The sequence below is a fragment of the Lutjanus erythropterus genome, chromosome 16 (assembly GCF_056507025.1).
Source record: "Lutjanus erythropterus isolate fLutEry1 chromosome 16, fLutEry1.hap2, whole genome shotgun sequence".
Taxonomy (NCBI): Eukaryota; Metazoa; Chordata; class Actinopteri; order Lutjaniformes; family Lutjanidae; genus Lutjanus; species Lutjanus erythropterus.
Window position 1 is genome coordinate 21250001 of NC_139332.1, and position 16622 is coordinate 21266622.

Sequence of the window (16622 nt, forward strand, 5' to 3'; positions counted from 1 at the left end):
TATGTATGTATGTATGTATGGTCGTATGTATGTATGAATGTATGTATGTATGTATGGTCGTATGTATGTATGAATGTATGTATGTATGTATGTATGGTCGTATGTATGTATGAATGTATGTATGTATGTATGTATGGTCATATGTATGTATGAATGTATGTATGTATGTATGTATGGTCATATGTATGTATGAATGTATGTATGTATGTATGTATGTATGTATGGTCATATGCGTGTATGAATGTATGTATGTATGTATGTATGGTCATATGCGTGTATGAATGTATGTATGTATGTATGTATGGTCATATGCGTGTATGAATGTATGTATGTATGTATGGTCATATGCGTGTATGAATGTATGTATGTATGTATGTATGGTCATATGCGTGTATGAATGTATGTATGTATGTATGGTCATATGTGTGTATGAATGTATGTATGTATGTATGTATGGTCATATGTGTGTATGAATGTATGTATGTATGTATGTATGGTCATATGTGTGTATGAATGTATGTATGTATGTATGTATGTATGGTCATATGTGTGTATGAATGTATGAATGTATGTATGTATGTATGTATGCTCATATGTGTGTATGAATGTATGAATGTATGTATGTATGTATGTATGCTCATATGTATGTATGGTAAAAAGCATGTATGTACTTATGTATGTATGGTCATAAGTATGTATGTATGTTTGTATGGTCATATGTATGTATGGTCATAAGTATGTATGTATGGTCGTATGTATGTATGTATGTATATATGTATGTATGTATGTATGGTCATAGGTATGTATTTATGTATGTATGTAAGTATGCTCATTTGTATGTATGTATGGTCGTATGTATGTATGTATGGTTATATGTATGTATGTATGAATGTATGTATGTATGGTTATATGTATGTATGTATGAATGTATGTATGTATATAGGGTCATAAGTATGTATGTATGTATGGTCATAAGTATGTATGTATGTATGTATGGTCATATGTATGTATGGTCGTATGTATGGTCATATGTATGTATGTATATATGTATGGTCATAAGTATGTATGTATGGTCATATCTTTGTATGTATGGTCGTATGTATGGATGGATGGTCATTTGTATGTTCGTATGTATGTATGTATGTATGTATGTATGTTCATATGTACGTATGTATGTATGTATGTTCATATGTATGTATGTATGCTCATATGTATGTATGTATGTATGCTCATATGTATGTATGTAAGGTCATAAGTATGTATGTATGTATGTATGTATACATGGTCATATAATGATAATAAATTAATATTAACAATAACAATAATAATAATAATAATAATAATAATAATAATAATAACTTTATTTATATAGCACCTTTAAAAACAGAGTTTACAAAGTGCTTTGACAGACAAAATAAAAGAGCACAAGAGCAGGATACCATGGAAAAATAACAACAGAGAGCCAAACAGGAGTTATCGAAGACTGAAGTAAAACAAGACACAAGCAAAGACACTAAAACACAGAAAAAGCAAAAAGACATAGTAAAAGAAATAAGAACAGTAAAACTAGAAAAACATGACACTAAGAATAAGTTAAAATGAAGAGGGCAGAGATTACAGAGACATAACATGATGTTGTCAAGTCAATATAAACAATAAAGGAATGGAATAAGACAACATCAACATCACATAAAAGCAAGTCTATAAAAATGGGTTTTAAGAAGTGATTTAAAAGATGTCACTGAATCTGCAAGCCTTATGTCCTCAGGCAGGTCATTCCAAACATACACACATACATAAATACATACATATGACCATACATACATATGACCTTACATACATACATACATACATACATACATACATACATACATACATAAACATACATATGACCGTACATATATACATACATACATACATACATATGACCACACATAAGTACATACTTATGACCATACATACATACATACATACATACATACTTATGACCATACATACATACATACATACATATGACCATACATAAATACATACATACATACATAAGCATACATATGACTGTACATATGTACATACATACATACATACATATGACCACACATACATACATACATACATATGACCATGCATACATACATATGACCATACATACATACATACATATATACATTCATACATACTTATGACTATACATACATACATAAATACATACTTATGACCATACATACATACATACATACATACATACATACATACATACATACATACATACATACATATGACCATACTTACATACATACATAAATACATACATACTTATGACCATATGTACATACATACATATGACCATACATACATACATACATACATACATGCATGCATACATACATACATACATACATACATACATACTTATGACCATACATACATACATACATACATACATACATACATACATATGACCATACATACATATGACCATACATACATACTTCTGACTATACATACATACATACATCCATACTTATGACCATACATATATACATACATACATATGACCATACATTTATACATACATACATACATACATACTTATGACCATACATATATACAGACATACATATGACCATACATATATACATGCATACATATGACCATACATACATACATACATACATACATACATACATACATACATACTTATGACCATACATACATACTTATCACTATACATACATACATACATACATACATACATACATACATACATATGACCATACTTACATACATACATACATAAATACATACATACTTATGACCATACATACATACATACATACATACATACTTATGACCATACATACATACATACATATGACCATACATACATACATATGACCATACATACATGGATACATATGACCATACACACATGGATACTTATGACCATACATACATACATACATACTTATGACCATACATACATAGATACATGTGACCATACTTAAGTAGATACATACTTATGACCATACATACATACATACATACATACATACATACATACATATGAACATACATATGACGATACATATATACATACTTATGACCATACATACATACATACATATGACCATACGTACGTACGTACATACATACATACATACATACATACATACATACATACATACATACATACATACTTATGACCATACATACATACATACATACTTATGACCATACATATATACATACATACATATGAACATACATATGACAATGCATACATACATACATACATACATACATACATACATACATACATACATATGACCGTACATATGTACGTACATACATACATACATATGACCACACATACATACATACATACATACATACATACATACATACATACATACATACTTATGACCATACTTACATACATACATACATATGAACATACATATGACAATGCATACATACATACATATGACCATACATACATACATACATACATACTTATGACCATACATACATACATACTTATGACCATACATACATACTTATCACTATACATATATACATACATACATACATACATATGACCATACTTACATACATACATACATAAATACATACATACTTATGACCATACATACATACATACATACATACTTATGACCATACATACATACATACATATGACCATACATACATACATATGACCATACATACATGGATACATATGACCATACACACATGGATACTTATGACCATACATACATACATACATACTTATGACCATACATACATACATACATACTTATGACCATACATATATACATACATACATATGAACATACATATGACAATGCATACATACATACATATGACCATACATACATACATACATACATACATACTTATGACCATACATACATACATACATATGATCGTACGTACGTACGTACATATATACATACATACATATGACCATACATACATACATACATACTTATGACCATACATATATACATACATACATATGAACATACATATGACAATGCATACATACATACATATGACCATACATACATACATACATACATACATACATACATACATACATACATACTTATGACCATACATACATACTTATCACTATACATACATACATACATACATACATACATACATACATACATATGACCATACTTACATACATACATACATAAATACATACATACTTATGACCATACATACATACATACATACTTATGACCATACATACATACATACATATGACCATACATACATACATATGACCATACATACATACATACATACATACATACATACATACATACATACATATGACCATACATACATGGATACATATGACCATACACACATGGATACTTATGACCATACATACATACATACATACTTATGACCATACATACATAGATACATGTGACCATACTTAAGTAGATACATACTTATGACCATACATACATACATACATACATACATACATACATACATACATATGAACATACATATGACGATACATATATACATACTTATGACCATACATACATACATACATATGACCATACGTACGTACGTACATACATACATACATACATACATACATACATACATACATATGAACATACATACATACATACATATAAACATACATATGACCATACATACATATGGTCATATGTATGTATGTATGTATATATCTTTGGTCAGAAGTATGTATGTATGGTCATATGTATGTATGTATGGTCATATGTATGTATGTAAGTATGTAAGCTTACATTGTGAAAGAAGCAGCTGCCAAACTGTGGATACATTTTTTGAGCATCACAACCCTCATAAAATAACACTGTTCAATATCAACATCTGGAATGTCTAGAATAGCTGCATGATTAATCATTTTAATCCTCACTCAAGTTAGTTAGAGGGCTAAACTGCAAGTTAGCTGCTCATCCAAAGGAAGCCTCCACTGCGCTCGCTCTATGGGCGACACAGCATGGAAGAATATGCAAAGATTCATATGCAGAAGTTGGCTTCATGCACCAGAGTCGGTGAACCAGTCAAGAAAAAGAGAGAGAGAGAGCTGTGGATATCATAAGCCACTGAGCCATCAAACGTCTCAAGAGTCTTACACACACACACACACACACACACACACACACACACACACACACACACACACACAGATTGCACACTCTGCAATCTCACTGCAGGCAAAAACAGTCCTTCCCAGCAGGGGAACCTTTTAGGCAAGGTCACAGCGAGGATAAAAGAAGAACATGTTGGAGGCAGTCACATGGAAAAGATGTTCTTAACTCAGTGCTTTCTGGACCAAGATTTTCATGACATAGCCAGTGTCAATTCCAGTATATTTGTGTGTGTGTGTGTGTGTGTGTGTGTGTGTGTGTGTGTGTGTGTGTGTATGTGTACGTGCATGTGCATGCTTGTTTATTTTTCTCTGCTGGAGAGACGGCTCTATTTGGGGCTGAAAACCAAATCAGCATCCTCCATACTATGTGTGATGGAGCTGAGTAGCTGCTATGTGGTGGTAATTGCGTAGCTGACAGGCAAGATATGGAAATGCATGTGAGAAAAGGCTGCAAACTGAGAATTCATTAGGGAGCATTAGACCCTGGTTCCTCTAAGACGTGTCACACAAAACACCACTGCTGTCTCCGCACAGACGGAGAAAAATGTTTACGTTACTGGACTGAGTGAATAAAATGTGTGTGCGAAAGGGATTTAGTATGTGTGTGCATTTAAATAACACACAACATCTCCATTTTTTGTATGTGTGTTTGCATTCGATTCATCCTGGTTTCTGTGTTTATACATTAGAATCACGAAAGTACATTCAGATGAATTGCCAGAGTTGAGTAATCTGAAAGTATGACACTCACTTCTGTGTGTGCGTGTGTGTGTGTGCGTGTGTGTGTGTGTGTGTGTGTGTGTGTGTGTGTGTGTGTGTGTGTGTGTGTGTGTGTGTGTGCGTGCATGATCTTTTGTATGTGTCTTGCTATTTAAAGGACAAGGAGACTTTGGGGCAGTCTCCATGGGAAATAACATTCCCCTTATTCTTTCTCTCTTTCTTCACTCTTCTGCTCTTCCTCCCTGTGCCGCCCTCCTCTGCTCTCCTCATTTCCTTGAGGTACGGTAGCCAATGGCATCTTCTCTCACTGCTGTGCGCCGACCAATCATCTCCCTTCTTCCTCTCATGCTCGAAACTCTGCCTCCCCCCTCCGCCTCCTTCCATCCATCCCCACAGTGCACTGACTGGCTGTTTGTGACGCATGCAGCACATCATGACAGTGAACCGGAGGGGGTTTGTACCCCTGCAAGGTGGTGAATCCAGGACTGTGGTAGTGACGTGTTAGCTGGTGTATAAGAGGAGCTCCAATGATTTTGTTGTAAGCTGCTTATTAAACCACAAGCTAGTTTGCCAGTTCTAATACTGATTCAATGATAAAAAACATCAGAGGTTTCAGAAAGAAAAAAGACTGGAGGTTATGTTTGTTGATTCACCTAGTTTTGCTAAATCTTTACTGTATCGCCCCATTGGATGTCAGAAAAAAATTTGTGGACAGTGTAGAATCCGCCACAGTGCTGCTGGCATGACATATTTTTGTTGGCCCACCCAGAGGGAAGCATCGCCCTGGTTCCCTCCACAAAAAGCCAACAGGATATTTTCATTAGATTTTAGATTTTAGTGCAAAATAAACTCTGTAGCGATCAACAGTTTATGATACTGACAACAATCTTTCTTCAGAATCGCTTCCTGCATCTTCATCCTACAAGTGAGCCACTTCATCGTGCAGAAACCTGCATCAGATCATGTGGGGAAACGTTTTTAGAAGGGCTTGGGGCATTTAATGCTAAAACATAAGTACTAAAACCAAAATTTGTTTGGATTTTGAATTTAGGAACACTGCTGTGAAGCTACAGAATGATATAAAAGCCTCAAAAAATAATGTACCCACTCTTTAATGGATACTGGCTTCATTATATTATGTGGTCGAGTCAATCTTTTCTTCTAATATACATGAGTTTAGTTTGAAGTTGTTTTACCCAGCTCTGAAATATACATGTGGGTACCAGAAGGATGAGTATTATTCACTTCAGATTGATCCCAACAGACTACAGTACTTTCAGTTGGTAAAAAGTGTATCTGTGCATTTGACTTCTCTTTCTGGAGGCTCTTTGTTTCTGAGCCACTGAAATCTGTTCATATAAAGGATAGGTTCACGTTTTTTCAAGTCTGTTTTAAAACAATGTTCACGTCTACTGTACGTCTAAAGAGATATCGTTCACTGCAGGTGTTCCTCATCTCTGTTGGACAGAAATATCCATTCCTAGCACACTGTATCTGTAAGTGATGGGGGGCAAAGTTCACAGTCCTCGTTCTGTGCAAAAATGTATTTAAAATTTTTGCAAAAACTAAAATTAAGCTTCTTCGATCTAATCTTTTTAATAAAAAATCTGCTCTTTGTGTTAGAAGCAGCTCAGCAAGGAAACATTTGTCTAGGCAAGCACAAATAGGGAATTCTGCTCTAAAATGAAATTAACTTTGAAACGTTTGACTGCTGAAGCTTCACAGGAGGATAACAGTGACCAATTACTTTGCAAGCATTAAGATAAACTTGTGAACCTATCCTTTAATTGTATTTTAGGTGTTGCTTGTTGCCTTCATGCAGCCTTCTACTGCCAGTCCATTATTTGTTGTAATGCTTTGGATCGTACGGTAAACAAACTGTTCTAACTGCACACAAGCTTATCCCATTTCAAACGTCATCCAGCTTGAATGTGCTCATTTGCTTCTGCTTGGCAAGTTTTGGAATTCAAAAAAACTCAAAGCATCTGTCTTCCTGGACTCAGCCCCTTGCTGCTGCCCTCTGAACGCCTCCGTCTTGTGTGATGTATCTAATATTTCGCCGTCCCGTGTCGTGTCCAGAGCCAATAGGAAGCATGTCGTCCATGGAGGTGAACGTGGACATGCTGGAGCAGATGGATTTGATGGACATGTCCGACCACGAAGCCCTGGATGTGTTTCTGCACTCTGGGGGGGAGGACAACAGTGCTGCCTCTCCTGTCACAGGTAGGTTTCTTGCTCTCACACAATTTTTATTTTTATAACAAAATTTTTACTTGCAGACACTCAAGTAAAAAAGTGCATCTGACATGCCTGATATCATATCAGTTTTTTTTTACAATTAATTGTGTAGCCATACTAACTAACTAAATGGTTTGTGGCTGCAGAAAGACACTAAAGTAATTTAAACTATAACAATTTATAAAACATTTAATCACTCAAGTGAACTAACTTTCCACAGCTAATTCATGAAGCAAAAATATGTGACTCAGAAGATTGACAAGAACAATGTTTAGGCAAGATGCACCAACACCATCTGTCCACATCTGCCTCAGAAAATTCTTGTCACAGTGAACAACCTACAGCGTCTAGCTGACAGCTCGTCCTCGTCTAAAAATAATGTGATGCAAATAAATCTCTGCTCCATTTACATGTCTGTGGGCGACGGGACGAAATCCTGGCAAGTTTAAACAAAACCTCGGAAGAAATTCCAACAACTAGAACAATGCCCTCCTTTCATTTGCCGCTGTCTAAGAAATAAATAATGAATAATGATAAATAATGGAACTGTTTGGGATTTTTAAGGCCACATTCAGACAGAATCAGACATTGCGGTGATGACACCAGTCAACCAGATGCTCCACGTTCAGCATGAAATATCACTGAAGCCTGGTGCTCTTCAGGCACAGCTGATGCACCAGACAATGATACTTTACAGTTATGTCCTCACTTTGTTTAGTTGTGAACTCAACTTCGACATCTGGCTTGCAGGTTATGCTGCAAAATAGCAACACCAAGAAACTTTCTTTGGTTTGAGTTCATTTGTTTGTGTGTGAAAAGGAGAGAGCACACAGCTGTGGTCTTGCAAGGTTTACCTGAATGAGGTGAGGGAGCATTGATGAAGTGGGTAAATCAGAAGAATAAAAAAATATTTCCTGATTGTTTCACAGCAGTTATGTTCTAAGCACAAATAAACACCCCAACACCCCCTACATTACTGCACAACCCTACGGTTAATTGCTACAATGCCTGATGAATGTCTGAAAGTAGCCTAAGAAAAAGTTTAGTTCAGTCTAAAACTATGTGAATGACTGTTCTTTCTCCCAGGTCCAGATGTTGAGTCCTTCACCACAGAAATCAGTCTCCAGGTTCCCACCCAGGCCGAGCTGCGCCACAAGCTTTCTTCCCTCTCATCCACCTGCACCGACTCCGCCAGCCAGGACACAGAGGCCGGGGAGGAGGATGACGAGGAGGAGGAGGAGGAGGCTGAGCAAGGAGGAGGTGTCGGAGGAACGGGGGGAGGGGGAAGGAGGAGAAGGCCCCCCGTGGTGGTGACCCTGGATGAAGAGGAGGTGCACCCGGATACAGCGTTGGTGGACCGAGAGGAACAGACCAGCAAAGACTGTGAGGAGAACAGGCCGAAGGTTTGAGGAGGGATGGACTGGATTTAAACACACACAGACACACACACACACACACACACACACACACACACACACACACACACACACACACTCGTTAAATCAAACTCAGATATAACAGTATTGGCTTCCTGCTCAAAATCCTTTCATACTGAAGAAAACTACATGAAAGAAAAGAGACTGAGGTTGCACTAACTGCCACATGACCTTGCCTTAAAGACCACTGACGTGAGTTTTCAATTCTAATTGAATCCTGTAAAATAGGTTTGAGTTCCCTTTAGCATACGATCATTGAACAGCTTAACGTGCACATAAATAGTTTGACATTATTCAGAGAAAGCTCTCATATTCTGTTTCTGTGTTTGTGCATGTTGAGGTAAGGAGAGGCCTGTTAATGAAAAAGTGAGGTATACACTAAAATCATCCATGTGTCCCTTTGCAGTTCTTTGTCTTCATGATCCACGCTAACACTACACTTAAATGTCCAGTGTGTAAGATTTATTGGCAGAATATGGCAGAGGGTGCAGGTCCTCTTCCATGGAAGCTCTGTCTACAGTGGAGTGGTTTTGCTGCCACCAATGATTCTCCCACACGCTTGGAAGGGGAAGTGCTTACCGCAAAATGCCACTAAATCCTACATACTGGTCCTTTAAGCAGCCACCATGACTGCAGCTCTCAACCTTTGCAAAATATAAATATACACATGGTGGTGTTTTCTGCCAAATATTACCAAAAATAAAAGGCCGTCATCATCATTATGACATTTTATTTTAACTTAACTGAGTGAAATAATCACTAAAAGTAAATCTCGTTTGGACTTTGTGTTGTCGCCCAAATTATGAAAAATAAATCTCGCCTCTCGTGTTATCTGGTCATGCAGATAGTTTTGGTTTTATTTGACCAGTTTTTGACATATCTATCATCAGAGTTTTCTGCTGCTTGTAAGGTTGTCAGAAGTATTGATACTTATTGATTAGTCAGTATCAATGGTATCAAAAATACCAAAAAGTGCTCATTCAAGGCCTCAGGTCAGTCTTTATTTTCCTGCCTGAAATTTGGTTTACAGTAAAACCAGACAGTGTTCAGTGACTGAAAAATAATGTTTCCTATTTTATGTGCCTCATATTTTTTTTTTCTTTTTGTCATGGTATCAAAAGAGGTATTGAGTATTGTTTTTTAAAACAAGTATCTAAAATTGTAGCTGCTATGCCAATGAATGCGCTGATGAGGTGAAAGGGATATCATTTTTAATGCTTAGAGCGTTGCATTTCAAAACTTAAACAACAACTTGTCTTTCCAGAACTAACTTCCTGGTTATGCTTAATAATTCAGACCTTTATGTCACATGAACTATTTGGTTGATACTGTATCTCACAAGTTGTGCTAATGAAGTCCCGCATGATTAGATTTCTTTTTGGAATTTGGCTGAATAGACCCTCTTACGTAGCAAGTGCTGAAGTACTTGACAAGTGACCTGCAGAGGACACATGGATGAATTTTTCATGACATAGTGGATAAGCTGAACCCCAAAGCCTGTTGCAGTTCTTCAGCCTTTTTTATGAGCGAGATTCTGCAGTGTTTTAAATGCAAACTACCAATTAGATAAAAACTTTAGTGCTATTGACTTTGTTAAACATGGTGTAATAACTGGCAGTCACCTGGCAGTAGGTTATATACCACATAGTACGGTAAAGCTGACAGACAGGTACCTGCTTATAAATGATTTAACACGCATACACAAATACATACACAGGAGAGTTACCCATTGCCATTCCTTTGTCCAATAATATTTGGGTGAACTTCTCTTCTTGAACGAGGACCAAATCCCTGTTTGGACTGTGTGCTATGCACTGGACAACGCCCAGAAAGTTTAACTGTATCCAGATGATTTTTTTTTTTTTGTACAGAAATGTTGACATTTGTGCGATGTGACAGCATTACTCCTTCCTTTCTTTTCCCCTGCCTACAATTTCTGACTTGTTGGTAATAAATGTTTCTCCCCCAGCATTGTTTAATTCTCATCTAAGCATTTCAGGAGCACGTTTAAGAATGAAATGTGAGCAGGATTTAGGGTTTGAGCATGTTAACAGCCCCTGTGTGCTGACTGTTGATTTACAGCCCCGCCTGAGCTCTTTACAAATGGAAAGCTGACACGGTGAGGGAACGGATAGATGGACAGAGTGTTTGAAATAGTGTTTTTCTCCTGGGAGACAATATTTTACCATGTATATATTCATTATTACAGTTAAATGTTTTTTAATTGAACACAAGGAAAAGCAATACTAGTGTTATTATGCTGAGAGTAAATGGCATTTGAAGGCTGAGAGTGGATGTGTTGTTTCATTGTGAATGGTAAATTGCTGGTGTCGATGCGTGACAGTCACTTAAGGGTACGAAGAACAACATGGTCCTCCAACAGTTTGCATGTTCAATGTGTGAATAGTGTGCGATAACTTTAACTGTGTTAAATGAATATAAGAGCGCTGCTGCGGACTGTGGAACTTGATAATGTCGTGGTACAACCTTTGTGTTGCCGTGAAAGAGTCAGAACGACACCAAACCTGTTTTTTCCTCACTCGTGGTATCTATCAGCACTGACACTTTGCATTGAGGTGAGATATAAAACCCAGTGAAGGTAACTGGAAATGTGTTCACGATTCTCACAGCATCAAACAAATCCTCACTGTCAACAATATTATTGAAAAGTAAAATTCCCAAAACATTTCATTACTGAGCTCCCTCTTTAACTAAATCACACACATTTACATGCAGGCAGTCTATGTAAATCTCCTTTTGATAACTAATAAATTAACTGTTGTTATATTTTTGAATTCTATTTACTGAGCCTTCAGTGAAACTCCCACTCTGTTCCACCAAATAAATACACAGAAATAATTGTGGCTAAATTTGGCAACTATGGTTATTTTCATCAGGGATTAGTCAATTAGTTGATAAGTCTATAACATACCAAAAAAAGTAACAAAAAACAAAATGTCTATCACAAGTTACCAAAGTCCATGATGATGTCCACAAACTGCTTGTTTTGTCTGATCAACAGCCTAAAATCCCCAAAATATACAGTTGACCATGAAAGAGGACTGTAAAAACTCCTCAAATATTCACATTTGAAAAGGTGGAACCTTCTTTAAAATGAATGATTAATCAACTGTCAGAATAATAGCCGACTTCATTTCAGAAACATTTGTAAATTGGGTGAAATAGACCTTTAAGAGACAGTTAGTCATTTTTCATGTGGATGTCCAGTCAGTGTTTATGGTAAATGTAGTTAACTGAAGTGATAAAATCCTCCGTTCATGCTGTATTGACCAAGAAAGCCGAGTTCTCTTGCTCACTGAGCCGTGTCTACATATACCAGGATGCATTGCATTTGACTGTGACATCACTGGTTGCCACCAAATGACAGAACTCAGTCAACACGAATTTATTGCTTCAATTGACTACATTTACTATAAACACTGACTGGACATCCACAGTGTTAAATTGTCTTTAATGTTATGAGACGCCACCAGATAAGAAAAAAAAATCTGAAAAAAACTATTTCTTGTTACCATCATGTCAAACACCTGCACAAAAAGAGACACAAAGCAAGGTGGAAAGAAATGACAGTGAATTGTCGGTAAGTTTTTATTAAACCTTAAGTACAAACTGCAAAAGTAAAAAACTGTCAATATAACCAACATGAGACTCTCTTTCCGAGTGGAGGGAAAGGCCGAGATGCGGCACTAATAAATTAAGTCACCAGAGACCCCACCGTGAGCAAGTAGTTTATACTGTAGAAAATGGAAGAAACAGACAAACAAAAAAAAAAAAGAGAACTGAAAAACAAACAAAAAAAAAATCCCATCAGAATAAAATATATTGTAAGGCCATAAAAACTTGACAACCACTTTTTATTATGTTGAAAACACCCGACTTGGTATTTCATTAAATATTCCTAAAACAGTTCAGTCTTCTGCAAGGGACGACAACCAACAAACTGGATTATAGGATTTTTCCTTGACAGTCACCACTGGCAAGCTCAGTGCAACATGAGTAGCTACTACATTTTTGTTGAATTTTCAGTAATGAAAATGTAAAAACCCATTTTTTTTTTTGTGAACATATCTTTTTTTCCCTTTTCTTTAAAAAAGTAAAGCTAAACAAACAAAACTAGGTTGGGGGGCAGTCGTTGGCTACTCAATATCTTCTTTCTTAGTGATATAAGCAGCACTTAAAATTTTTATACACGTTTACCAGAGCAACCCTGTAAGCATCAAACTCACATGGATGAAGAAAGGGAAATGTAAGGCTTTTTCTTCATCAAGCACTCTCCTCTGGAACTTTTTCTCTCATCTCTATTCCTTCCTTCCTTTTCTTTCATCCTTAACCCCAGAAAAAGGCTCAAGTATTTAAAGAAATTTACAGGATTATGTACAAAAAAAGTTGATGTTTTGTTTGTGTTGGACTTTTTTTCCTCTCTAAAAATCACTCATAATATATCTGGAAAAGGGAAAAAAAATGCAAAAGCCAAAAAACAAAAAGGACAATTTTAAAAAACGACAACAAAAAAAACAAAACTTGGATTTGATATTTCACATTTTACACTCTTTGACTAGTGGCTCTACTTGAGATAACACATCAAAGTAAAAAACACAAAATAATAATAATAATATAATATAATAATTAATGTTTACTGGTACAGATGAAACAAGAGGACTGGAAGAATGGAATGTTAATACGATTGCACATCTAGAACCAGAAAAGCCTGAAAGCCTTTCTGCCCTGTGGGGCGGGGGCGCGTCAGCTAGCTGTTAGCCGATAGCAGGCGCTAACCCCCAGATTTTTTAATTTTTGTGTTGTTATACAGTAATTATAACCAACAGCACCAATAAAACGGATCTCCTCGCTAAGTATCAGGCACGGTTTTCACTCGCTAGCGAAGGAGGGATCCCTCCATACTACCAGGAAGTGAGGCGAGTGACGACCTTTCACAGGTCCGCCCCGTCTCACATCCACCAACGAACAGAAACATCCACAATGACAAAAAAAAAATACACAGAAGACTTCTTGCAAAAAACCTAGCAAAAAACAAAGCTAAAATTCAAAATAGAACTTGAAAAAACATAGCCAACCAACAATAAACCAACATCGTCTGTCTTTCAAGTTTTTACCTCGCGTCGCCACCCCCCTTTTTTAAAAAAAAAAACAAAAACAATGCAGGAGCTGCATCGAGAAAGAATAAAATCAATAAAAAAGGACTCCTCTTCCTCAAACCAAGGACAGAGAGAAACTTTGGGTAACTACTTGATGTCATTTTCATTTCAGAAAACTGGGGAGAGAAAAGAAAAAGGCCGCCTTTTCGTTTGTCCCTTGTTCACAGCTGAGTGACGCATGATGAGAGGGAATGGGGTTCAGTCTCAGGGGCGAGATGAGGGCAGGAGACGAGTGATGCAACAAGAAGGTAACAAATGTAACCCATCTCAGTTAAAGGAGGATGCTGGGGTGGAGGTAAAGGGTAGAACAGGGCCCGTCAAGTCTTCTTGTGAACGTTACACTTAATGCTCGTAATGTTGTAAAGGGCGACTTAAAGGAGGGATGGGGGAACTCTAAAAATCATCCAGAATAAAAACAAATTCTTCTTTCACACTAGTGCAAAAAAGACATCTTGCTTTTCTTTTTTCCTTTTCTTTTTTTTAGAAACAAGCCTGTCGTTCTAAGGGGGGAGGTGAATCTTTTTTGGAGGGGGGACTGAGGTCAGGTGAGGGGATTTTCAAAGCTCAAAAACAATCGATCTTAAATATCAGGGTGGTGGAGGAGGAGGGATTGATAGTGACCCTGCTTAATGTAAAAAAAACAAAAAAACAGGGGAGTTTGGGAGGGCTCAGGACGTGGGTGATGTCGAGGCGTCCCCTCAGGACACAGCAGCAGCCTTGGGTATGTGGCTGGAGGACAGGCGTGCCAGGGACACCTCCACGGTGGCGCGCTTTCGTGGGCCTCGCTTAGCCGGCGATGCTTTGGCAGGGCTTATGCCGTGGCAGGGGTCTGCCACTCCTCCACTGATGACGACTTTTTCACCACCGCCGCCTCCGTTCTTCAACATGGCCCGGCCACACACCTGGTTCACCAAACTGTTGATTTGCTCCTGAATGTAAAACACAGGAAAAAAAAATACAGATTGAAAACTGATTTTAAAAACTGCATTTTTTAAATTATTTCACCCTCGTACATCATTTTTTTCATCTATAACCAGTGTTAATTTTGTCAGTGAAAGTATTTTACTTTTTTTATTTCCTGACTAAATTGTGACGATGACATAAATAAAAAAAAAAAGACAACAAAAATTCCATCACAATCTCTGCTCATTATGCATCATCACTGGCCTGACAGGTGGGAAGAAAAGACGGTAAAGAAACGAGACACGACGTGTGGACACTTTTCTTTCATTCAAACCTCAGGACACACAGAGTGTGGATGGATCGCCTCGTGGATTAAGGAAGTGTTGAAAAAACACAAGACACCTGAAAACACAGCATCTCTCTTTGCCAAAGTAGCTATCAGTTATGGCGCTTGAATGATTTGATAACATGCGTGTTAATTCTATTTTAGGACAAACTGTAATGTTAGTATAAAGTTAACTCAAAGTTCTGTGTGGATTTAAGATGCAATGACAGGCTCTGTTAACATATTGCTAAATTTAACAGAGCTGAGCTCCCGAGAAACATCTTCTAAAAAATAATCCATCATTTCTTATAACTCATAAACAGACATTAACTCATTCAGCAAACATTTAGCTTAATTCTGTATTAATTTTAGCTCCATGTCTCCCAGATGAGGCCTTAAGGATGTAGTTTACACATTTTTATCTGCAGATTTGTTAAAACAGAGTTCTACTGAGTGAAACGTGGTACTTAATTTTTTTTTAATGTATTACTGAGGTGTTCTGCTTAATTGTCGGGCAACAATCATTGTGTTCTCAGCATAAATGACTAAACACAGTTCAAGGTACATGTACTTTTTGTTGGAAAACGGCTAAAACACTGAATAACATTCTGACTAAAATTAAAATTTTA

At 36.7% G+C, this 16622-nt stretch overlaps 2 protein-coding genes across 3 annotated transcripts in view; one reads left to right on the plus strand and one right to left on the minus strand.

Moving 5' to 3' along the window:
- The window catches only part of dtnbp1b (dystrobrevin binding protein 1b), a 53205-nt gene extending 42975 nt beyond the window's left edge, over positions 1-10230 (plus strand). The window contains exons 3-4 of one of the 2 annotated variants that reach the window (XM_084738299.1): positions 7994-8137; positions 9239-10230. In XM_084738299.1, the coding sequence (XP_084594425.1) occupies positions 7994-8137; positions 9239-9561 (467 nt within the window). In that variant the 3' untranslated portion in view covers positions 9562-10230. The remainder of the gene's footprint in view (positions 1-7993; positions 8138-9238) is intronic. The other variant, XM_084738300.1, reaches the window with a different exon arrangement.
- Positions 10231-13163: 2933 nt separating this feature from the next.
- The window catches only part of jarid2b (jumonji and AT-rich interaction domain containing 2b), a 144130-nt gene continuing 140671 nt past the window's right edge, over positions 13164-16622 (minus strand). The window contains exon 18 of the mRNA XM_084738298.1: positions 13164-15694. Within this exon, the coding sequence (XP_084594424.1) occupies positions 15464-15694 (231 nt within the window). The 3' untranslated portion in view covers positions 13164-15463. The remainder of the gene's footprint in view (positions 15695-16622) is intronic.